Source organism: Ovis aries, chromosome 3, assembly GCF_016772045.2.
Source record: "Ovis aries strain OAR_USU_Benz2616 breed Rambouillet chromosome 3, ARS-UI_Ramb_v3.0, whole genome shotgun sequence".
Classification (NCBI taxonomy): Eukaryota; Metazoa; Chordata; class Mammalia; order Artiodactyla; family Bovidae; genus Ovis; species Ovis aries.
Genome location: NC_056056.1, coordinates 89,890,392 through 89,915,944, shown reverse-complemented (window position 1 = coordinate 89,915,944; position 25,553 = coordinate 89,890,392). Strand labels below are relative to the sequence as shown.

The following is a 25,553-nucleotide window of genomic DNA, read 5'->3' as shown; positions in this document are numbered from 1 at the left end:
TAAATATAAGGGTCAATCACATTTTGATTGGGAAACCCAGTAACTTAACTTAAATAAATGGATTCCTAACAGTGAATAAACAGGCATTTATTCATTTAACATTCTAGTGCAAGAACTGACTATTCACCAAGCATATTCCATGTGACATATACACTGTGCTAGGTATGGGAAAAATAATAGTGAAAAAAAAATGAGTTTTCATGGGGAAGAAAGGCTTTAATCAGATAATCACGTAATAAGCATGTAAATTTCAGATTTGTTAAGAGTGATATGAAAATTAAAGGATACCTATAATATTGAACCCACAAGACCTTCTAAAACTAACAGCAAAAAAAGATGTCTTTTTAATCAGAGGGGACTGGAATACAAAAGTAGGAAGTCAAGAGATACCTGGAGTAACAGGCAAGTTTGGCTTTGGAGCACATAATGAAGCAGGACAAAGGCTAACAGTTTTGCCAAGAGAATGCGGTGGTCATAGCAAACATTCTCTTCCACAAGATAAGAGAATAATTCTACATACAGATGTCACCAGATGGTCAATACTGAAATCAGATTGATTATATTCAATCAATATGCAGCTAAATATGGAGTGGCTCTATACAGTCACCAAAATCATGACCAGGAGCTGACTGTGGCTTAGATCATGAACTCCTTATTACAAAATTCAAACTCAAATTGAAGAACATAGGGAAAACCACTAGGCTATTCAGGTATGACCTAAGTCAAATCCCTTATGACTATACAGTGGAAGTGACAAACAGATTCAAGGGATTAGATCTGATAGAGTGCCTGAAGAACTATGGACGGAGGTTCATAACATTGTACAGGAGGCACAAATTGCTTATGTATTGTGCAGGTGATCAAAACTATCCCTGAGAAAAAGAAACGCAAAAAGGCAAAATGGTTGTTTGAGGAGGACTTACACATAGCTGAGAATAGAAGAGAAGTGAAAGGCAAAGGAAAAAGGAAAAAAAGCAGAGTTCCAAAGAATAGCAAGGAGAGATAAGAAAGCCTTCCTAAGTGATCAATGCAAAGAAACAGAGGAAAATAATAGAATGGGAAAGACTAGAGATCTCATCAGGGAAAATTATAGAGATACCGAGCGAGCATTTCATTCAGAGATGGGCACAATAAAGGACAGAAATTGTATGGACCTAACAGAAACAGAAGATATTAAGAAGAGGTGGCAAGAATACACAGATGAACAATATGAGAAAGAACAAAGCTAGTGGAGGTGATGGAATTCCAGTTGAGCTATTTCAAATCCTGAGAGATAATGCTGTGAAATTTGCTGCACTCAATATGCCAGCAAATTTGAAAACGCAGCAGTGGCTACAGGACTGAGAAAAGTCAGTTTTCATTCCAATCCTAAAGAAGGGCAATACCAAAGAACGTTCAAACTATTCACAATTGCACTCATTTCACATGCTAGCAAAGTAATGCTCAACTTCCTCCAAGCTAGGCTTCAACAGTATGTGAACTGAAACCTTCCAGATGTGCAAGCTGGTTTTAGAAAAGTCAGAGGAACCAGAGATCAAATTGCCAACATTTGTTGGATCACAAAAAAAGCTAGTTCTCCTTCATTGACTTCTCCTTTGACTGTATAGATCACAACACACTGGAAAATTCTTAAAGAGATAGGAATACCAGACTACCTTACGTGCCTCCTGAAAAACCTGTATGCAGGTCAAGAAGCAGCTGTTAGAACTGGACATGGAACAACGGACTAGATAAAAATTGGGAAAGGACTATGTCAAGGCTGTCTATTCTCACCCTGCTTATATAACTTACATGGAGAGTACATCGTGTCAAATGCCAGGCTGGATGAAACACAAGCCAGGATTGCCAGGAGAAATATCAATAACCTCAGATATGCAGATGACACCACACTTATGGCAGAAAATGAAGAGGAACTAAAGAGCCTCTTGATGAAGGTGAAAGAGGAGAATGAAAAAGTTGTCTTAAAACGTAACATTTAAAAAACTAAGATCATGGCATCCGGTCCCATCACTTAATGGCAAATAGATGGGGAAGCAATGGAAACAGTGGCAGACTTTCTTCTTTTAGGCTTCAAAATCACTGCAGACAGTGACTACAGCCATGAAATTAAAAGACACTTGCTCCTTGGAAGAAAGGCTATGAGCAACCTAGATAGTATATTAAAAACCAGAGACATCGCTTTGCTGACAAAGGTCCATCTAGTCAAAGCTATAGTTTTTCCAGTAGTCATGTATAGATGTAAGGGTTGGAACATAAAGAAGGCTGAGTGTCAAAGAATTTATGCTTTTGAACTGTGGTGTTGGAGAAGACTCATGAGAGGCCCTTGGACTGCAAGGAGATCAAACCAGTCAGTCCTAAAAGAAATCAGTCCTGAATATTCATTGGAAGGACTGATGCTGAATCTGAAGCTCCAATACTTTGGCTACCTGATGTGAAGAGTCGACTCATTGGAAAAGAGAAAGATTGAAGGCAGGAGGAAAAGGGGATGACAGAGGATGAGATGGTTGGATGGCATCACTGACTTGATAGACATGAGTTTGAATATGCTCCTGTAGATGGTGAAGGACAGGGAAGCTTGGTGTTTTACAGTCCATGGGGTTGTAAAGAATCAGACACGAGTGAGTGACTGAACAACAACATAATATTGAAGGCTTCTTTCAGGCTGGATTAATAAAGTACAGTGAGTGTATTAAAAATATTCTTTAGGTTAACTCCTGTAGAAGGAAAGGAAATGGACAGATAGATCAGAGGGAAAATTTAGGTTGGTGGGAAAGAGAGAGAGTGTTAGCTAGAGGGCAATGAGGGCTGAAATGAGAATTTTATTTTCAATAAAAGAAACTCAGGACATGGTCCTGGTGAGGAGAGGCTTTATGGGATATTATTGAGGAAGATGCCTGTGGGTAAGAGGTTTCATCAGAGATTGAAGAAGGGTCATGTTGCTAAGGATTTAGTTGTGGGCATGACTTACCACAGAAATGATCTGTGTGGAAGCCCTTGTTCCTTGGTTTGGGTATAAATAAAAATGGTTCATGTAGATTTGGAACTTTAAAGTCTTGCTTAGATTGCACTTCCAACCTTTTTCATGATATTTGCTAGGAGACCTACCTCAGCAAAGTGTAATGATGAAGGTCAAATATAGAAGCCTGGGGATGAGAAAAAATAGTGAGTTTGGCACAGGATATTGGACATAACCATTTTAGGGTCTGGAATGATTCCTCACAATAACAACAAAGGATATGACTATTGATTAATACATAAGTAGAATTTGTGCCTTTGCTCTAAGTATCAAGCATTTACCTGGTATAAGTAGAACTATTAAGTATAGCTATTTCCAGGAAGAGAAGGATTCAAGACACGATAGCCACTGGTGATGGCAACAGAAAATGCGATCAGATGTGAAGCTCTGTGGTTCAGATTGTAAGCAATCTTCTTATATCTGGAGTTGAAATGTGGGAAAATATGAATCTCAAACTTTTTATGACATTAATATTCTAGTAGTTTTGCTGTTTCTGCTTTCAGTCTGAGTGGTTAATTCTGTTGTTTTCACCAGAACATGGTCATGGGGGAGAACTATGATCATTCATTCATTCATTCATTCAACAAATATTTTCTCAATATCTGTTGTGGGATTGGCATTTTGCTAGTGGTAGAGTACAAAGTGGTTGTAAAAGTGATCAGAGCAGTCTTGCAGGGGAAGACAGACTTGGTACATGAAAATAATAATTAAATGGCTACATATCATTTTAAAAGGATTTGGAACAGTCTTGCAGGTATGTTATGATGAAAAGAGAAATTAATGGATTATGTTATCTTTTGGAGAAAATTTTTAATGAATTGAATATGATATATTGTGGAGAGAAATAAATTCTAAATTTTCCCAGATTTCTGAATTGAGCCTCTAGGATGGACCATCATACCATTTACTAAGAAGGGAAAGCCCTGAGGAAAAGAGACTGAAAAAGGGTTGGGCTGCTAAGGATTTAGGTGTGGGCATGCTACATTTGAGATACCTATGAGCCATCAAAGTGGATATATCAGATAGGTAATGGTATATGTGTATGTTTAAAGATGAGAGCAATGATCTGTGTATGAGAAATACATTTTGGAGTTGATGACACATAAATGATATATAGTCATAGTAAAGGATGAGATCATTTAGGAAAGAAAATAACCAAGCTAAAGACGAGAAAACCCTTTACAGAGTCCTGAGGAACTCCAGAATTTAGATTTGAGGTGGATGATAAAGAGGTCTTGGTGCTCAAAGGAGACTTCTCCTGGCATGGTGATATAATATCTGGTTGTGTCCTCACAATGGCACTTAGGAACACAAAATAAGAACAGTTTCCATTTATAAGGAACTTAATGTGGGAGCCACTCTTCCAAGTGCTCCATCTATGTTCATATGTATAATTCTCACAACAAGCTTACATGGCAGGCCAGACATGTGTTACCCGAGTTTATAATTGAGGAACCTGAGGCTCAGAGGGAACAATTAACTTGTCCGGGGTCATATATGGAAACAAGCTTCAGTGCCAAGCAATCAGGCTTCAAAGCCTGTATATAACTAAGGTGCTATTTTGCCATTTAAAATGCCAATTCACCCCCTCCACAATATGGCAGTTTACTTCTCTAAGGCTAGCAAGAGAATCTCTTTCATTTCCAATCAATTCCTTTAGGAAAGATCCATTCCTTTTTAATGGGCTCACAATGGGCTACCTAGGACAAGCCCTCTTTTGATTAATTCAGTCACAACTTACTTAGGACCTTAATTCAGTCAGTTCAGTCACTCAGTCCTATCCGACTCTTTGTGACACCATGGACTGCAACACGCCAGGCTTCCTTGTCCTTCACCAACTCCTGGAGCTTGCTCAAATTCACATCCGTCAAGTTGGTGATGCTATCCAACCATCTCATCCTCTGTCATCCCCTTCTCCTCCTGCCTTCAATCTTTCCCAGCATCAGGGTCTTTTCAAATGAGTCAGTTCTTCACATCAGGTGGCCAGAGTATTGGGGTTTCAGCTATAGCATCACTCATTCCAATGAATATTCAGGACACATTTTCTTTAGGATGGACTGGTTTGATCTCTTAGCAGTCCAAGGGACTCTCAAGAGTCTTCTCCAACACCACAGTATAAAAGCATCAATTCTTTAGCACTCAGCTTTCTTTATAGTCCAACTCTCACATCCATACATGACTACTGGAAAAACCATGGCTTTGACCAAAAGGGCCTTTGTTGGCAAACTAATGTCTCTGCTTTTTAATATGCTGTCTAGTTTGGTCATAGCTTTTCTTCCAGGGAGCAAGCGTCTTTTAATTTCATGGCTGTAGTCACCATCTGCAGTGATTTTGGAGCCAGGAAAAGAAAGTCTGTCACTGTTTCCATTGTTTCCCCGTCTATTTGCCATGAAGTGATGGGACCAGATGACATGATATTAGTTTTCTGAATGCTGAGTTTTAAGTTTAAGTTTCTTGGGCTCCAAAATCACTGCAGATGGTGACTGCAGCCATGAAATTAAAAGACACTTACTCCTTGGAAGAAAAGTTATGACCAACCTAGATAGCATATTCAAAAGCAGAGACATTACTTTGCCTACTAAGGTCCGTCTAGTCAAGACAATGGTTTTTCCTGTGGTCATGTATGGATGTGAGAGTTGAACTGTGAAGAAGGCTGAGTGCCAAAGAATTGATGCTTTTGAACTGTGGTGTTGGAGAAGACTCTTGAGAGTCCCTTGGACTGCAAGGACATCCAACCAGTCCATTCTGAAGGAGATCAACCCTGGGATTTTTTTGGAAGGAATGATGCTAAAGCTGAAACTCCAGTACTTTGGCTACCTCATGTGAAGAGTTGACTCTTTGGAAAACACTCTGATGCTGGGAGGGATTGGGGGCAGGAGGAGAAGGGGACGACAGAGGATGAGATGGCTGGATGGCATCACTGACTCGATGGACGTGAGTCTGAGTGAACTCCGGGAGATGGTGATGAACAGGGAGGCCTGGCATGCTGTGATTCATGGGGTCGCAAAGAGTCGGACATGACTGAGCGACTGAACTGAACTGAACTGAACTGAACTGAGTTTTAAGCCAACCTTTTCACTCTCCTTTCATTTTCATCAAGAGGCTCTTTAGTTCTTCTTCACTTTCTGCCATCAAGGTGGTGTCATCTGCATATCTGAGATTATTGATATTTCTCCTAGCACTCTTATTCCAACTTGGGTTTCATCCAGCCCAGCATCTCACATGATGTATTCTGCATATAAGCAGGATGATAATATACAGCCTTGATGTACTCCTTTCCCAATTTGGAACCAGATTTTCTTCCTTGTCCAGTTCTAACTGTTGTTTCTTTTCCTCCATACAGATTTCTCAGGAGGCAGGTAAGGTGATCTGATATTCTCATCTCTTTAAGAATCTTCCACAGTTTGTTGTGACCCACACATTCAAAGGCTTTGGCATAGTCATTAGAGCAGAAGTAAACATGTTTCTGAAACTCTCTTGCTTTTTCGATGATCCAGCGGATGTTGGCAATTTAATCTATGGTTCCTCTGCCTTTTGTAAACCCGGCTTGAACATCTGGAAGTTCATGGTTCAAGTACTGTTGAAGCCTGGTGTGAAGAATTTTGAGCATTGCTTTACTAGCGTGTGAGATGAGTGCAGTTGTGCGGTGGTTTGGGTAATCTTTGGCATTGCCTTTCTTAGGGACTGGAATGAAAACTGGCCTTTTCAAGTCCTGTGGCCACTGCTGAGTTTTCCAAATTTGCTGGCATATTGAGTGCAGCAATTTCACAGCATTATCTTTATGATTTGAAATAACTCAACTGAAATTCCATCATCTCCACTAGCTTTGTTTGTAGTGATGCTTCCTAAGGCTCACTTGACTTGCATTCCAGGATGTCTGGCTCTAGGTGGGTGATCACACTTTGTGGTTATCTGGGTCATGATGATCTTTCTTGTATAATTCTTCTGTGTGTCTTGCCACCTCTTCTTAATATCTTCTGTTTCTGTTAGGTTCATACCATTTCTGTCCTTTATTGTGCCCATCTTCTCATGAACTGTTCCCTTGGTATCTCTAATATTCCTGAAGAGATTTCTAGTCTTTCCCTTTTTCCTTTTTCTTTTTTAAAAATTTCTTTGCCTTGATCATGGGGGAAGGCTTTTTTTAATCTCTTCTTGCTATTCTATGGAACTCTGCATTTAAATGGGTATATCTTTCCTTTTCTCCTTTGCCTTTTGCTTCTCTTCTTTTCTCAGCTGATGTAAGAACTCCTCAGACAACCATTTTGCCTTTTTGCATTTCTTTCTTGGACCTTAATTACATCTGGAAAAATCCCTTCACCTATGTCATATGATATAACCTAATCATGGGAGTGAAATCAGTCCTATTCAGACTCACCCATGACCAAGGGGAAGAGAATGTATAATGTGTGGACAGAGGGTAAGAATCTTGGAGACAACCTTGGAATTCTGCCTGCCATGGGTTCCAGAGTCATCTATAGAGCTCGGATGGATTCAGCCTCCTGAGTATACTTGGGATCATCTGGGCATGGTTAATTTGAATGTCAACCATTTTAGTGTATGGACTGGAAGCCACTCCATTCCAAATCACTTCTATTTCACCATTTCTTCCAAAGTAGATCACAGCTGCTCTGGAACTGAACTGCAAGACCATGCACTAAGTGGTTGCTTTGGCAATGGACACATATTCTGTTCCATCTGAGCACTAGTTAAAATGGTATTTACAATGGTATTGCTAAGCTGAATTGAAATTAAAATGTTATACCATATCACAATCCTAGGCATGGAAGAGGCTCAAAGAGAGTGATTACCTGAAAGGGCAGAACAAGCTTTTGTTCAGTATATAAATTCACAGTCTAGACTGATTATAGTTTGTTATTCAAAAGGATGCATGCCTTCTCTCAGCATTATTGGTTTGCTAACCAGTGTGTGTGTTCAGTTACTCAGTCATGTCTGACTCTGTGTGATCCCCTGGAATGTAGCTCTCCAGGCGCCTCTGTCCACGGAATTTTTTCCAGGCAAGAACACTGGAGTGGGTTCCATTTCTACTCAGGGATCTTCCTGACCCAGGGATGAAACCTGAGTCTCCTGTGTCTTCTGCATTGGCAGGTGGATTCTTTACCACTGCTCCACCTGGGATGCCCTTATTAACCAGTACCTTATACATGTGGGACTTTTCAGGTGGCTTGGTGGTAAAGAATCTGCCTGCCAGTGCAGGAGATGCTGGAGACGTGGGTTTGACCCCTGGGTCAGGAAGATCCCTGGAGGAGGAAATGGAAACCCATTCCAGTGTTCTTGCCTGGACAGATCCTGGCAAGGATCTAATCCTATGGACAAAAGAGCCTGGTGGGCTACAGTCCATGGGATCAAAAAGAGTCAGACATGACTGAGTGACTGAACACGCACATGTACCTTATATATATATAGGAGGTATGCAGCAGGTATTTGTTAAACCAAATAAAAGTTGCCTTTCCAGAATGACTATTTATTATGCATCTGAATCAGTGCATACAAAATTTGAATTTCTGTGACCCTAAGTTTCTCCAAACCTGCTTTTAAACAGTCTGTTAAAAGTATGGAAAACATCGAATTCCTTTTTTGTCAAGCTAATTATATTTCTGACCAAAATGACCACTGTACCTTTAGAAGTCATGTTTATTTGTCAAGCAGTAGATGCTTTAATTATACACAGTATTGTTCACAAGATTGGACAGCTTACTTTTAGTTATCCATATGTAAAATAAAAAATTGCTCAGTAACTCGATAGTGAAAAATAAAAAAATCGCTCAGTAACTCTATAGTGAATTACTTGCTGAAGGTGTTTCATCTTCATATTGCCTAAGAGTAATCCCATGCACAGAAAAAAATTGAAGGAAAGCATTGTTATCCTTTGAGGCAACTATGATTGCCTGCTGGTCTTGTCAGTCTGATTCTCAGGACCCATAGTTGCCATAGTGTGTTCTACAGAATATTAGTTTCTTCATGTGTAAATAAGTGTTCCTGATAAAGGTTACTGACCAAAATGTTGGGAAAAGTAGCACACTTTGTGTTCCATTCAAGGAGCCAGAGTGTACATTAGCAGTTGAACAACTTCTAGTAGTCATGAAGACAGGTTTTAACCCAGCATTTTCCAAACTAATTTGACCACAGACCTTGCTTTTTTTCTTCTTAGTGACTCTGGAATCACCTCATAGTATCTCAAGAAAATAATGTTCCTGTTTAGAGGGATGCTTTCTAAATTAACAAGGCATTTGATTGGGCTTCCCTGGTGGCTCAGACAGTAAAGAATCTGCCTGCTATGCAGGAGACCCAGGTTTCATCCCTGAGTTGGGGAGATCCTTGGGAGAAGGAAATGGCAACCCACTGAAGTATTCTTGCCTGGAGAATCCCATGGACAGAGGAACCTGGTAGGCTATAGAGTCCATGGCTTGCAAAGAGTTGAACATGACTGAGTGACTAACTTTCACTTTTTCACTTTGATAACAAGGATTGTGCTCATTTCCTCTAGGGATAGTTCTAATCATGGTGGGTAAATTGGGGAGTTAATATTGACTGAGCACTTATGTGTAGGGCATGGCATGTCTCTTTTTAACCTTCAATTATTCCTGTAGGACAGGTAATCTGAGTCCTCTTTTACAGATGCAGATGTTGGAGTTCAAGGAAATAAAGCACTGTCCACTATTAATATGCTCTTTTTTGTAGAGAAAAACAGAGCTGCTGATGACACAGTTTACCTAAAAAGTACAGCTTTCATGAAGAGTTCTGCAGAGGTCCTTGAAGGAAAATCAAGATTCTGTTCATTTCTCCAAGTGAGATTTTGAATATCATATGGAGAGATGCATCAGTGTTTTTGTTAGTTAAGGGCACTGAAATTGGGAAAATGGATGAGAGTTGAACTAAATATCAGACCCAAGTACTCTCTAGCCTTCTGAAATGAGATGGTCACCAGCTCCTGGAAAGAGCTGGATCCCTGGGTGTCAATGCTCTGAATCTGTCACTTAGATATTTACTGGATATGTGCCTGCTTCTGAGATTTTGATTGATATTGTGCCTATTTGATTATCTCTATAAAAAATAAGTTCTCAACCAGTCTTTGACACATGCATCAGCAATAGTTGATAAGTTTTCCGGGGGAAAAAAAAAACCTTATTTCTAGCTGACTAAGGACTGCAATATATGATATTCTATATTTTGAGGACTGTCTTCTCAATACTATATTTTAGATGCTTTTTGGGGAAAAATTGTTCCTGTGCTATAACCTGCTGGAGTGATTTTGAATAATAGTGTTAATAAAAGATGGTTTGTTGAGATTCAGGGTTTTATTCATTTTGGTTAGTAGGGAGAGCAATATTAATATATCTTAAAATTGTACAATAAGAAAAACAGAGTGCATTTATTTTCTCCGTGAGTATGATGTATTGAGTCATTCCACATCCTAAGTGTTTCTCAATTTCAACCATCGTGCAAGGCATTTAATCAAGATGGGCTTTTAAATAATACACTATGCTATTAACCAAATACCATTACTATAGAAAATGATGAAGAGTACTTTAGCTGAATTATTTGTAGCTAAAAATGCCCCAGATGCAAGCTTTTTGCATATTTTCTTCAGTCACTGCAAATGCCTCAGTGACCTTGTCATTGAATAACTTTGCACTTGAATACCACACTTGGGCTTCCCTAATGGCTAAGACTATAAAGAATGTGGCTGAAAAGTGGGAGACCCTGGGTTTGATGCCTGAATTTGGAAGATCCCCTGGAGGAGACAATGGCTACTCACTCCAGTATTCTTGACTGGGAAATCCCATGGACAGAGCAGCCCGGCAGGCTACTCTAGGGGGTTGCAAAGACTTGGACACCACTGAATGATTACCACTTTTACCACACTAATATATCCTTTTCTAAACAGCTCTGTAAACAACTAAGCACAGAAGGAAAACCCAATAGAACACATTTCAATGCATTCTAGCCATTCTTATGGGCAGGATATATATTATTTTAGGATATTTGTATTTGTATATATACTATATTCTTATGCATGAAGACTCTATCAGTTTTCTCATAAGATTTATGACTTCTGAAATCCATCAGTCATTTAGATGACAGCCTGTATGATTTTCTCCCATGTCATGATGAGGTATGAGTATGTCTGTACGTGACTTCGATGAATGAATTCCTCTGTTCCCTGTATTTCCTGTAAATTGCTATTTAGAGTTATGGATTTGAGATAATTTAGATTGGATCACTTTAGAAAGACTATTTCATAGATGTTGTTGGTTACATCAATCATTAGGCAAAACATTTCTGGTTGTTCCTCTTTTGGTGATATTAGTATCCTTTGATTATCAACACTTAAACTCGTTTTTTAAAATTAAAGTTTATGAAATGTCTTTATTTGATTACACTTATTTATTCTTTAGTTACTAGCTGGAATATTTCTATAATGAGAAACTTTCCATCATCAACTATTTGTTTCCTGTGAGATATAATTTATACAGTAAAGAAAGAAAAAAAGGCTTGATTCATTCTCCTTTATTTACCAGTTTTCAAATAATGAAGTGGTTTTCTAACATTGGGTGTGTTTTTATAGTATTATTATAAACGTGTGAATTTAAAAATATTTGATATACTTTATTGTTTTGTAATTATTTTTCTTATTTATTCTTATATTGTCTCAACAATGGCTAGAGTAGCCTCTTCATTTTAAATTCTGAGACCCTTGGACACTATCCTAGTAGTCACTGGTAGCATTCTTGCTTTCTGGTATGGAAGCTCATCTTTTTTTTTTTTTCTTCAAGTTCATTAAGATATAATTGACATACTGGACTAAGTTTAAGGTACAGCTAAAGGTTTATATTTAACAGTCCTGGAAAAAGCCACTTCTCAAAGGAGTCCTAGATCCTTTTATGTAGAAATCTATTTAGAGATGCAAACCTGAATTCTAAAAATGCTTATTCTTAGTGAATTGCTCATTTTTAGTGGTAGTAGTAGTTTAGTTGCTAAGTCGTGTCTGACTCTTGCAAGCTGGGAAATATGTAAATATTTTAAAATTCAGAAGTGTGCTTTTTTTCTTTAATAATCACTTTACATCTGAATCTTCTTTATTTCATGCCCCAAGCTCTCAGTTCCTAATTATATTAATATCAGTGCTCATTTATTTATCCCATTACGGCACATTGAATTTTCCAAAAAAGTGGGCACAAACATGTTTCCAATGCCGTGTGTGCTTCTAGAAACTTGTCACTTTCCATCAGGAGGAAGTCTATTTTCCTTCCATTGAAATTGGGTAGACCTTTGTGTGTACTTCAGTAAACAGAATGAGGCAGAAGTGATACCATGTGACTTCTGGAAGTTAGGTCATGAAAAGTGGTGCAGCTTCTACTGAGCTTTCTCATGAATGCTCACCCTTGGAACCAGCCACCTCTCAGGAAGTCCAGGTTCCAGGAAGAAGTTGCCTATAGGCTTTCTGACCAACAACCTCTGGTAGGGTCTCAGCTGACAGACAATATTAACCACCAGACTTGTTAATGAGCCTTCAGACGGTTGCATTTCTCCAGCTGACAAAAATTGGAGTAGAGATAAGTTAATTTCAGTTCAGTTCAGTTCAGTCGCTCAGTCGTGTCCGACTCTTTGCAACCCCATGAATCGCAGCACGCCAGGCCTCTCTGTCCATCACCAACTCCCGGACTTCACTCAAACTCATATCCATCGAGTCAGTGATGCCATCCAGCCATCTCATCCTCGGTCGTCCCTTCTCCTCCTGCCCCCAATCCCTCCCAGCATCAGAGTCTTTCCCAATGAGTCAACTCTTCGCATGAGGTGGCCAAAGTACTGGAATTTCATCTTTAGCATCAATCCTTCCAAAGAACACCCAGGACTGATCTCCTTTAGGATGGACTGGTTGGATCTCCTTGCAGTCCAAGGGACTCCCAAGAGTCTTGTCCAACACTACAGTTCAAAAGCATCAATTCTTTGGTGCTCAGCTTTCTTCACAGTCCAACTCTCACATCCATACATGATTACTGGAAGAACCATAGCCTTGACTAGACGGACCTTTGTTGGCAAAGTAATGTCTCTGCTTTTTAATATGCTCTCTAGGTTGGTCATCTTTCCTTCCAAGGAGTAAGCATCTTTTAATTTCCAGAACTGCCCTAATATTTGGTTCAGGAGCAAAATAAAAGTCATTTTGTTGGTGTTTAATTACTCATGACTTACTGCTACTGAGTAGAGCCCTTTCTCTTACCTTTTAAATTTAGCTTTATTGAGGTATAGTAGTAGTAGTAGTTTAGTTGCTAAGTCGTGTCTAACTCTTGCGATCCCATGGACAGTAGCCTGCCAGGCTCTTCTGTCCATGGATTCTCCAGGCAAGAATACTTGAGTGGGTTACCATTTCCTTCTCCAATTGAGGTATAACTGACATGTAAAAAATACATATACAATCTAAAGTTTACAATTCAATACATTTTTATATATGTATACCTTGTGAACTCATCAGCACAAGGAAGAAAATGAACCCATCTATCACCCAAAGACTTTCCTCCTGCTCCTTTGCGATCTGCATAATCTCTACCTCCTGTTCCTTCATTGCCACCACCTCCATCTGTCTCCACTCAACGACTTATTGGCTTCTTATTATTATACATTAGTTAAATTTTCTAGAATTTTATATTAATTGAGTCATGCATTCTGAGACATTTTTGAAAACTGAGCCATTTTTTCTGGCTTCTTGCCCTCAGTATTATTATTTTGAGATTCATCTGCTGTAGTGTCTGTGAATGGTTCATTCCTTCTTATTCTTCTATTTTTCATCTGTTCCCTACTACTAGAAATCAAGAACATTACTAGTAACTTCTTCCTTGCTCCCTTTCTCCAGCATGTATTTGGAATAATATAGCTTCACTCCCAAATAGTATCAAAAGGCAATCAGTAAGCTCATTCTCTTTTTATATATGGCCCTGTTTTTGTTCATCTATGTCCCATTTTATTATAGTCAGAAACTGTATCGTCACATATGATACTTTTCTCATTGTAATTATCACTTTATCTGAGTTCTACAGATAAATTTATATTTAATATCCACTGCCAGATCTTGCATCAAAGTTTCTCATCGTTTTGGTTGTCTGAAGATTTCTTCAGTGGAGGAAGTGCTATTCTCTGTTTTTGTGAGGCTTGTGACAGCTGTTGTTTTCCTCTTTGTTTGGCAGGTTAGTAATAGTTGTGCACTTTTTACCTGAAGTTATGTTTGTCTGACTAATACACACTGGTTCACATTTCCTTTTCCATAAGTATGTTACATATTTTGCTTCATTTTCTTCTGACACAAAGTCAAAATGTCTGATGACAACCTGATTTTCTTTTTCTTAGAGGTGATTTTGGAAAGTGGGGCACACTTATATGTACAAGACTCCTTTTTTCTTTGAAGTACAATTATTTTACTAGAATACATCATGACTGTCCATGATGACTTTCCCATACATGTGGCATGACTTTTCAATCAAAATTTCAAGCATTTTTATTTTATTATTATTTTAACTTCAGAGAAGTTTTCCTGATTTGTAGCTTTTTGTACTACTTTTTTTTTCTTTGCTTTAACTTTCTTCAAGGACTCATAACAATATGTCAAATCTTCTTTGCTTATCTTCTATAGCTGTCTCTTTTCTCAAGAGGGAAGTGGGAGGGGGGTTCATGTTTGGGATCGCATGTACACCCGTGGTGGATTCATGTCAATGTATGGCAAAACCAATATAGTATTACAAAGTAAAATAAAGTAAAAATAAAAAGTTAAAAAAAAGAATATTTTGAATCTTATTTGTATTTATTATTTTTAAAACTTCCCTGCTTTCCACTTTCTCTTTCTCTTAAGACATATGTATTTTGTTCATTTACTTTAGAATCATTTCAATTTTAGTCTTTTCTAAAATGATATTTCTTCTATTCATGTTCATTTCTGAGTTATGTCCCCTCTTCTTGCATAGCTTCCATTTCCCAGTAAACTCATTTCTACATGTTTCTAATTCTCTTTTATGCTCTTTCATAGCTTCTATAATTTTTTAAAAAAGTTTTACTTTTTTTTACAAAAATATTAAGATAGAGTTTTGTGAATGTATATTTATAGAGAGCCTTATTATATTCAGCTCCTTACTTTTTTAAGAGTAACTTTGTATGGAACTTAATAATACTTTCTTATTTGCTTATGTTTAAGAGAATGTTTCCCTATATTTAAACAGAATAGCTTTTCTAGATTCAAACTAGATTTATAACTACCTTTTCTATTGATTCCACAAAATGATAAAAAAAAAATAGTAGTTTTGAGATCTGACTTCTCTGCACCCTTCTTCCATTTTTATCTGAAATTTCTTTTTCCTTTGTTCTATTGTACCTGCCTGCTCAATTGGTATTCTTAAGGTGGGCTTTTATCTTGCATGGGAGCTTCCTTTTATTCATTTTGAAAATTCAGGGCTCAGATGACTTGTGCTACATCTAATCTTACAATGGTCCCCACTGCCCCACATTCAGGTGACAACAGTAACAGCCCTCCTAGCTTCTGCTTCCAGATTGGCATCACAGCGAGTGTTTTGGTACTTTGGGGCACTATGGTTCTTAGAGCCATTAGACACTGCTCTGCCTTCTTTTTCTCCCTCCCCACACATGGGGCTCACGTGTATATTTGCAACTGCTGGTTTTCCTCACTTTTTTACTCATATTTTTGGTTTCTGTTTACTCCTAGTTTTGTTGCGGCTGTTGCTGGTGGCTGTTTAGATTTGTTCTTTCAGATTTGGTTGGAGTGGGGAAAGATTATGGGATATTTAATAAGTATCCCACTGCCATTCTCCCTAAGTCCTTGATTTTTAAAATTAGTTTCTCTGGTGATTATAAAGAGGAGCCAGAGTTGAGAAGTCCAAAGATCTGAATTCTTGTTCTACCTCCATCACTTTCTGGCAATGTCACTACTTAAAGTCACTTAAATTATGCAAATTTCAATTTCCTTATCAATAAGATGATCACAGTAGTACCTGTGCTATCTTCCTCATAAAAGATGTGTATTATTCATGACTAGTATAAGTGAAAATTCTTTCAAAGTTTAAAATTCTATTCAGTCTGTACACTAGTAGTTCATTCTTAAGTGAATACCAACAGCAGCAGCAACCATGCCTTTGATCCACCTACAATGTATTTTACAGATGTTGCAGATGTGAGGGAAATATTTATATTTCTTACTAAGAAATCTGAGCCCTTGTGTTATTTTGAGATACTGTTCCTTCTTCCTTCAGAACAGTGGTTTTGAAGGTCTGCCTTGTATTTGGGGACTTCAGAGAGAGCTGGAGATCGGGATTCATGGGTTCTGATTCAGGCAGAGCTGCTTTCTTCTTTTTATGTTTTATATTGTTCTACAGATGACTGTGTATGTAAAAGAGTTCTTCAACAGCAATGACTACAACAACAGCAACAATATGTTGGTTTGGAAATGTTGGATTTGGTAATTCCTAATTTAGATACACACTATGAAGAAAAATTTTATTTCCCCTTCAGTTGCTTGGGACTCTATGCATTTTCTATAAAATACAATATATGCTAGTTTATCTGTAACTTATCATTAAAAATATACTGAACTGCCAATTGACCCACACAAGAGACTTCCCAGGTAGTGCTAATGGTAAAGAATCTACCTACCAATGCAGGAAACTCAAGAGATGGGATTTAATCCCTGGGTTGGGAAGATCCCCTAAAGTAGGAAATGGCAACCCACTCCAATATTCTTGCCTGGAAAATTCCATGGACAAAGGAGCCAAGTGAGCTATGGTCCATGGGGTCACAAAGAGTTGGACATGACTGAAAAGGGCACGCGCCTGCGCAAGCGCACGCGCACGTGCACACACACACACACACACACACACACACACACACGGGTGCTTTTAATATTAGCTGAGAACACTATGTCGTGTACCCTGGTAACTAAGAGTGTTATGTTATTACCAAAGAGAGAAGGGGATTTTTTTTTTCCTTACCAATTCGTGGTACCCTGACAATTTCAGGCAAATTTTAGAAATAGTTAACTTTTAATTTTCCATCAATCTACCTTTCTCTCTGCACCCCACTCCAATACTGTCAAGCCCCTTTCCTTCTGGTCTCTAATAATTTTGAGGCTATGCCTTTTTACCATTTCAACTGAGAAACAGAACAATGGTTTGGTCCTCTAAAGTGATTTCCTTACCTCACTTAGCCATGTGTTATAGTTTCCTTTCTACAAAGAAGCTGATGTTTGTCAGTCACTAGGAAATTAAGATAATTAAGCCAATTCACACTAATGAATGACTGGTAGCCTATAACCACTCCATAGCTATTAATATTTTAAAACTAGGATGTTTGAATTACTAATTGTGGACTTTTAAACACTTGCTATAAAAGTGGGGAAAAAAAGCAAAACATCAGGCCAAATCAGAGATGGATTCTGCACAGGTGGGCTAATAAGTGGGTCACTGGGTTAGGACCACTGCAAAGCATGTAAGCTATGCTCTTTATATTTCCAGAAAGTGCCACCATGCAGAAGGTGCCTCTGGAAGGGCCCTTCCATATTTTCTTTTTTTTTCTTTCCCATGATGCACCTCACAACTTTCTTCAAAGCATTAAATTTCACAATATCTTCTCAAACAGTAGAGCAGGCCACAAGTTGTTTTACATGTCAGATGTTTTGAATTGGAGGTTGCCTCTAGACATGCTTAGGCTTAAAGCATGTTAGTTGCCTGTCCCAACATCCATTCTCTCCTTCTTCCCTAATTAATAGAATCTCTGGTATATTGAGGATGGTAGTATTTCCAGACTGAAGTTTACATTTCTGTCATTCCTTGTCCATTGATTATAAGGATATGTCTAAGATCTGGCCACCGAAATGGAAGCAAAATGTTGTGTGAATTTTTCATAAACACACTTTGAAAGGGAGGGCATGCCTTTTTGTCTTTGCTCGCTTTCTTTGGTCCACTTGCTGGAACTTGGACCTGATCACTGGAGATGTAGAAACCATTTAGATGAGGGAAAAGGATAAGATCCAGGGTCATTGATGTCAGCATGAAGCTGAAATAACAACTCTGGTCTTCTAATGTGTGGACTGCTTTTACTTGAGAGAGAAACTCCTGTCTCTATTTTCCAATTCTCCATTACTTACAGCAAAGCCTATTATTGTTTCAAGTCCCTAATTCACGATTTAACTACAGTGAGAGCAATGTTTCCATGCCATGTATAGTTGAAGAAAATGACTTAAATTCTGTTCTAAAATATGTTTCAGTTTAAGAATATTTATTCTAGAATAAGTTAAATTCATCAGACTTTATAAATTCTTTCTAGTCCTTATCTGAATTACAACCAAGGACTCCTATGTTTAAAACATTGCTGCTCAATCTTCAATATGTGTATGAATAATCTGGGAATCTTGATAAAATTTAGATTCTGACTCAAGGTCTGGGTTGGAGCCTGAAATTCTACATTTCTAACAAGCTCTAAATGGTGCTGATGCTGCAGCTGACTAGCACTTTAGACGCAGAGGGTGTCATTAAATATGCAGCTCCCTTTCTTTGTGTCATTTCCCCTCATCAGAGTTTCTGGAGGTAGGCATCAGAAAGCTATACGATGAAGAAATATCATATAAATTTTTATAAACACACAAGTTTGAAAGTCACAGATATGGCACATGTGTTGGTATTTGTAAATTTCAAACAGTATAGTAGATACTGATGCATGCTAGGAAATGAATTTCTTTTTTTTTTTAAGAGCAATAGTAAATCTCCTTCCTTCTAATTTGGAAAAGATAACCTCTGCTTTTAACCCAGAGTGTACAGAAATAGTCATGTTTTAAAACACTCAGCATATTTCTTGTCCAAGGAGAAATAGAAAAAAGTGCCAGAGAAGAGATTCTTTTTTTTCTGAAATATTATTCAAGTGTATGATTGGAGATACAAGGGGGTTAAAAAACATTCTTTGTATCAAATTATACACTGTTACCCTGGAGAACTATTTGTATTAAAACATAATCAAAGAGACCTATGCTATATTTGATCTTAGAATGAGTTAGATGTTTTACAGAATTACATTATTTATAGAAATTGTGGTCTTTGAGTCATCTCTATGATTAAATATCAAGCTCTTGAATAGAAGAAAGAATTCTGTACATTCAAAGTAAAACATTTTAGCAATAATCTGTATTAACTGATTCAAAAATTTATGGGAACATTCAGAAATTCTAAGAGAAGTATTTCTTTCTTAGTTTTTAGTAATTCATAGACTTTAACTTATGTTTTGTATGTAAACAGCCATGTATGATTCTGAATTTCTATAATTATTTTCTTTTTGTATAATTTTTTTCTTTTTGTTCTTCCTCTGAAGGAATATAATTTCTAAAGGTCTTCTTTGATCTTAGTTTTAAAATACACTTTTGATAATGAGTTCCCTTTGATTTGATACTTTCTTTATATATGATACATTCTATTTCTTTTTTTCACCTCTCCTTTCTCATCATTATTTCATTAATTGAGGTTCCTTGTTGTTTTCCCATTAGTTTTCTCCTTCTGTTTGTTTGGAAGTATGTGTTCTGTTTTATTTTTTAAGTGATTACTCTAGCTGTTTTAACATGCCTGTTTATGAAAGTCTAAAGTTAATTTACATTTTACTTCCAGGTTAAGATAAGACTTCTAGAATTTTTAAGCCATGATCTTCATCCCTACTACTTATATGCAATTGTTGTTCAGTGTTTTATGTTTCCCTGATTATTATTTCTCTTGGATAATTACTGTTGCAGTTGTTGAGGTTGAATCAGTCACCAATGGCAACTGATTTAATAAATCATGTCTATGTAATGAAGCCTCCATAATAACCAAAAAGAACAAGATTTCAATAGCTTCTAGGTTGGTGAACATGTATTTGTGCTGAGGCTTGGTAACATGCCTGGAAAGAGCATGAAACTCTGTGCACCTTCCTCCATCCCTTGCCCTGTGAACCACTTCCATATGGCTGTTCCTGAGTCCTCGTTTATAGTAAACCACTAATCTAGTAAGTAAATCATTTTGTTGACATCTGTGAACCATTCTAGCAAATGATTGAATCCAAGGACAGGGTGATGGGGAGTCCTAGTTTATAGCTGAGGCATCAGAAGCACAGGTAGTAATATGAAGTTGTGATTGGTGTCTGGAGTTGAGAGCAATTTTATAGGGTTGAGCCCTTAACCTGTGGGACCTAATTCTGTCTCCAGGTACTTAATGTCAGAATTGGGTTAACTTACAGGACACTCAGCTGATGTCCAGAGAATCAGAAAGTTGCTTCATGTGGTAATACCAGAACATATATTTGGTAACTAGAAGTTAATTGGGCTTCCTTGGTAGCTCAGCTGGCAAGGAATCAGCCTGCAATGTAGGAGACCCTGGTTCGATTCCTAGGTAAGAAGATCCACTGGAGAAGGGATAGACTACCCACTCGAGTTGGTTAATTGTGTCTGTTTGTGTAGAAATGAAACACAGGAGTTTTCTTGTGTTCCATTTAAATCTCAATCAGGATGGTAATTTAAAGGATAGGATTTATTATAATCAAGCAACTATATACTAAAGTTATTTGTTGTTTAGAATGTGGACATAGGCATATTTTAGATTTTAAAATTCAAAAATCTCTGGGAAAATGGAGGTTTATATATATGTGATAAATAATAGCAATTATTATATGTGATTCCATAGATATTTGAATGCTTTGCCTAGGTGAATCTCAGCTGTATTCAATACATTGTTTTTGATTGTATGAATGAGTCTATATTGTTCATAAGTCAAAGAAAGAAATGGTATGGTGGAGACTATGTGTGTGTGTGCACTCATCTGTATAAAGGAGGTTAGGAAAGTCATTGAATATAGTCATTTCTCTATATTCAAGGAACTGATAGCCAAATAGGGACTTGCCTGTCTTTTTCATTGACTGGCCATGTAATCAGCTGATCAAAAACTGCTACCATCTGGGCTATGAGACAGAGCAGGCTTGATACTAAGCCATCATCTTCCAGGACTCTGACTTGCCTCACACTGTCCAAACTACAGTAAAAACCTATAGAGAGAGTCTCAGCATTGTGTGTTTCCCTTATGGATGTGAAACTTTGGAAAGACTATTACCAGTAACAGTAGAAGCTAACATTCAGTGAGTACTTACTGTATTCTTTAAGGGGCTTTACTGGTGCTAGCTCATACCACAGTAACCTTGTAAGTTATGTGCACTTATCAGCTCCAATGCATAACTGTCTCAGGGAGATTAAGAAATTTGTCCCAGTTCACACAACTGGTAGGTTGAAAACTTAGATTCTAACCTGGACATTTTGACATGAGGGCAGTAACCTTACTCCCTATCAGATGCTTATTTACTGCCTGCATCTGAACGCAGAAGAATCAAGACTGAAGAAGGCAATGGATCTCAGTTGGAGGCAGTTTTACCCCTTAGAGGAAATTCAGCAATGTCTGGAGATATCTTTGCTTGTCTGTACAGGGAGAGACAATCTTCATAAAAAAAGATCATGAAAAAAAGATCTTCATGACCCAGACAAGCATGATGGTGTGATCACTCATCTAGAGCCAGATATCCTGGAATGCAAAGTCAACTGGGCCTTAGGAAGCATCATGACAAACAAAGCTAGTGGAGGTGATGCAATTCCAGTTGAGCTTTTTCAAATCCTAAAAGATGATGCTGTGAAAGTACTGCACTCAATATGCCAGCAAACTTGGAAAACTCAGCAGTGGCCACAGGACTGGAAAAGGTCCGTTTTCATTCCAATCCCAAGAAAGGCAATGCCAAAGAATGTTCAAACTACCACACAATTGCATTCATCTCACATGCTAGTAAAGTAATGCTCAAAATTCTCCAAGCCAGGTTTCAACGGTACATGAACCATGAACTTCCAGATGTTCAAGCTATTTTTAGAAAAGGCAGAGTAACCAGAGATCAAATTACCAACATCTGTTGGATCATCAAAAGAGCAAGAGAGTGCCAGTAAAACATCTACTTCTGCTTCATTGATTACACCAAAGCCTTTGACTGTGAGGATCACAAAAAACTGTGGAAAATTTTTCAAGAGATGGGAATACCAGACCACCCGACCTGCCTCCTGTGAAATCTGTATGCAGGTCAAGAAGCAGTGGTTAGAACCAGACCTGGAACAACAGACTAGTTCCAAATCAGGAAAGGAGAATGTCAATGCTGTATATTGTTACCCTGCTTATTTAACTTATATGCAGAGTACATCATGTGAGGTGCCGGGCTGGATGAAGCACAAGCTGAAATCAAGTTTGCTGGGAGATATATCAGTAACCTCAGATAAGCAGATGATACCACCCTTATGGCAGAAAATGAAAAAGAACTAAAGGGCCTCTTGATGAAAGTGAAAGAAGAGAGTGAAAAAACTGGCTTAAATTCAACATTCCAAAAACAAAGATCATGTCATCTGGTCCCATCACTTCATGGCAAATAGATGGGGAAACAGTGGAAACAGTGACAGACTTTCTTTTCTTGGGCTCTAAAATCACTGCAGGTTGTGACTGCAGCCATGAAATTAAAAAAATGCTTGCTCCTTGGGAAGAAAAGTTATGACCAACCTAGACAGCATATTTCGAGAAGGAAATGGCAACCCACTCCAGTGTTCTTGCCTGGAGAATCCCAGGGATGGGGGAGCCTCGTGGCCTTCCATCTATGGGGTCGCACAGAGTCGGACATGACTGAAATGACTTAGCAGTAGCAGCAGCAGACAGCATATTAAAAAGCAGAGACATTACTTTGCCAAGAAAGGTCCATATAGTCAAAGTTATGGTTTTTCCAGTAGTCATGGATGTATGTGAGAGTTGGACTATAAAGAAAGCTGAGTGCTGAATAATTGATGCTTTTGAACTGTGGTGTTGGAGAAGACTCTTGAGAGTCCCTTGGACTGCAAGGAGATCCAACCAGTCCATCCTAAAGGAAATAAGTCCTGAATATTCATTGGAAGGACTGATGCTGAAGCTGAAACTCCAATACTTTGGCCACCTGATGCGAAGAACAGACTCATTTGAAAAAAACCTGATGCTGGGAAAGATTGAAGGCAGGAGGAGAAGTGGTCGATAGAGGATGAGCTGGTTGGATGGTATCACCAACTGATGGACATGAGTTTGAGCAAGCTCCGGGAGTTAGTGATGGGCAGGGAAGTCTAGCATGCTGCAGTCCATGGGGTCACAAAGAGTCAGACATGACTGAGTGACTGAACTGTATAGCCAATCTACTGCTATCTACTGAGAAGTGGGAAGGGATGCTGCTAAACATTCTACAATACTTAAGAATGACCTTTCATTAAAAAAAATTATTCAACTAACTTGGCAATATGCAATGGTAGGCCAGTCCTGCTCCTGCTTAGTTGCTGTCTACCTTGGCTGAAGTTTAGAATGATTTGGGAAGCAACTAGACTGTACATTGATTCCAATGTGCAGTCGATGTAGAGGTCTACTGCCCTGGGGAAATTTGTTCTTTTGAATGCAAGGCCCTCACAAATTCCAATTGTGCTTCCATCTCCATTGATGATATAAGTGGCTAGTGAGAGAGGCAGGAGTTACATTATAGCAGTTTCGATTTTTGAGAACTTTTGCACCTTCTCTCAGGGACAGGGGAGACTTGTGGGCTGCGTCTATGGGGTCACACAGAGTCAGACACGACTGACGTGACTTAGCAGCAGCAGCAGCAGCAGCACCTGCTCTAAGAAAATAAGAGAAAAAGGAATCTAAAGAGCAAAAGTGAATATGTGCTCATTCTCTATAGGGGCTGCTTTAAAGTTATACTGTTTATTTTGTACCAAAATCTTGATTAACCAGTCCTTGCCAAACTTGATTAAGACTAGCTTGTTGATCTTGATGTCAGTTTGTAGGCCTAAGAACTTACTGGATGTGAGAGACTTATGTATTAGTATGTGCATGGTGGTGGTGGAGGGACTGTTATAGCTAGAAGGTAGGGAAGTTGAGAATGATAGTTCCGGGTGTCTCTCACCTTGTGAAGGCACAAGTTTACTCAGGGAACTTGAAGGAGGACTTGACAGGTACATTGGCAGCAGTGCCTTATGTGTCTTTGAGAAGAGCACATGTCTAGATGTGAGCTCTTGAGTGACGGCCACGATGATTGCCTACTTAATATTTACCAGGATCTAGGAGGGGGCAAAAATCAAATTTCTGATATAAACTTTAGAGATCAAACAAGATCATCTAAGGCAAATTATTTAAATATTTAGATGTTCTTTGTTTTTAGTACTTTAAAAGTCCTAAAAATTTTATAAAATCAATCTTTAATGTTCTAAGTTTGACCCAACGGTGCTATGGGATCTTAAGAGAGAATATTTCTATGCTTGAGTCAGAATATTGAAGAATGGACAGGACTTTATAAGAATTTTGTTTTGCTGCTAACAGTTCCCCATAAAATATATCCTAAAGGAAACATGAATGCTTCAGCTGGGACTACCATCCAGACAGTCCCCTGCATCTAGAAGTCCCTCATTTTAAGACTAGGATTTGCGGAGTGTTTTATTTGTTTTAAAATTTAATTTGTTCCAAAAGAAATACAGCTTTGTCAACATTTTGATTTTAGTCTGTAAGATCCGTCTTGGACTCCTTAAGTTTATAAACGTAAGATAATATTTGTGTTGATGTAGGCTACCAAATTTATAGTAATTTACTGATGCAGTCATGGGCAACTCATAATGCCCCTCATCCTCATAGACTCGATTGACTGCTTTCTGATCCTTAGCCATTTGTCACAGTAATCTCTGATGTTATTATTAGTAAGACATATGAACACAGGAAATGTGATGACCAAAAGTAAGAGCAAATGAATGAGCATGATATAGCCTCATCTCATCAAACATTTTTCCATATTAAATTGTGAGGAATTATCTGTTAGAAGATATTTTTCAAGTCCATAATAGTCAGTTACATGAAAAGTATTTTAAAGATACATAGAACATTTTACATAATGTATTATATGTGTATGTATTATATACATTTAATTTATTTAGAATAATGAAATTTCATGCAACTATGACCCTAAAAATTCCAGCTTGTATATGGGGGGAAGAAAAATTTTAAGTCCTGTATTACTCAGTTAAACACATAATTTCTAGGTCCCTGTTTTTCTAATGCCTAGTACAACCTTGATTTAAAATTTTTTAATTATTAATACTCAAATTTTTGCAAATGCAGATTTTTAAAATTTTTTCATAAGCAAGAAAATGATGTCCTTTTGATTACTACTTCCAAGAAGAAAAATATTTTGGTTCTTCCATTTTGTGAATTTATATTCTAGTGTCAGAAATAACATTTAAAGATTTGGAGTTCAGAATATCAGTTACAGAACAGTATTTTCTGGATGAAATTAAAGGTTATTTTTCTCTGGCAGGGATAGAGAATACATAGAATATTCAGGTAAGACAAAGAAGTGAGTTAGTAGGTGTTGGTAAAGGAAAAACAGCTGGGAAAATAGACCAAAATAGCTGATAAGTGACCCCAAGGTATGACAATTCTGG

General features: G+C 37.9%; 1 protein-coding gene across 1 annotated transcript in view; it reads right to left on the bottom strand.

The window, feature by feature from the left end:
* LOC132659527 (uncharacterized) overlaps nt 1-24,083 on the bottom strand; it is a 34,450-nt gene extending 10,367 nt beyond the window's left edge. The window contains exons 1-2 of the mRNA XM_060413658.1: nt 24,029-24,083; nt 23,417-23,578 (exon numbers count right to left, since the gene is read on the bottom strand). Of these exons, the coding sequence (XP_060269641.1) occupies nt 23,417-23,578; nt 24,029-24,083 (217 nt within the window). The remainder of the gene's footprint in view (nt 1-23,416; nt 23,579-24,028) is intronic.
* Nucleotides 24,084-25,553: the final 1,470 nt, after the last annotated feature.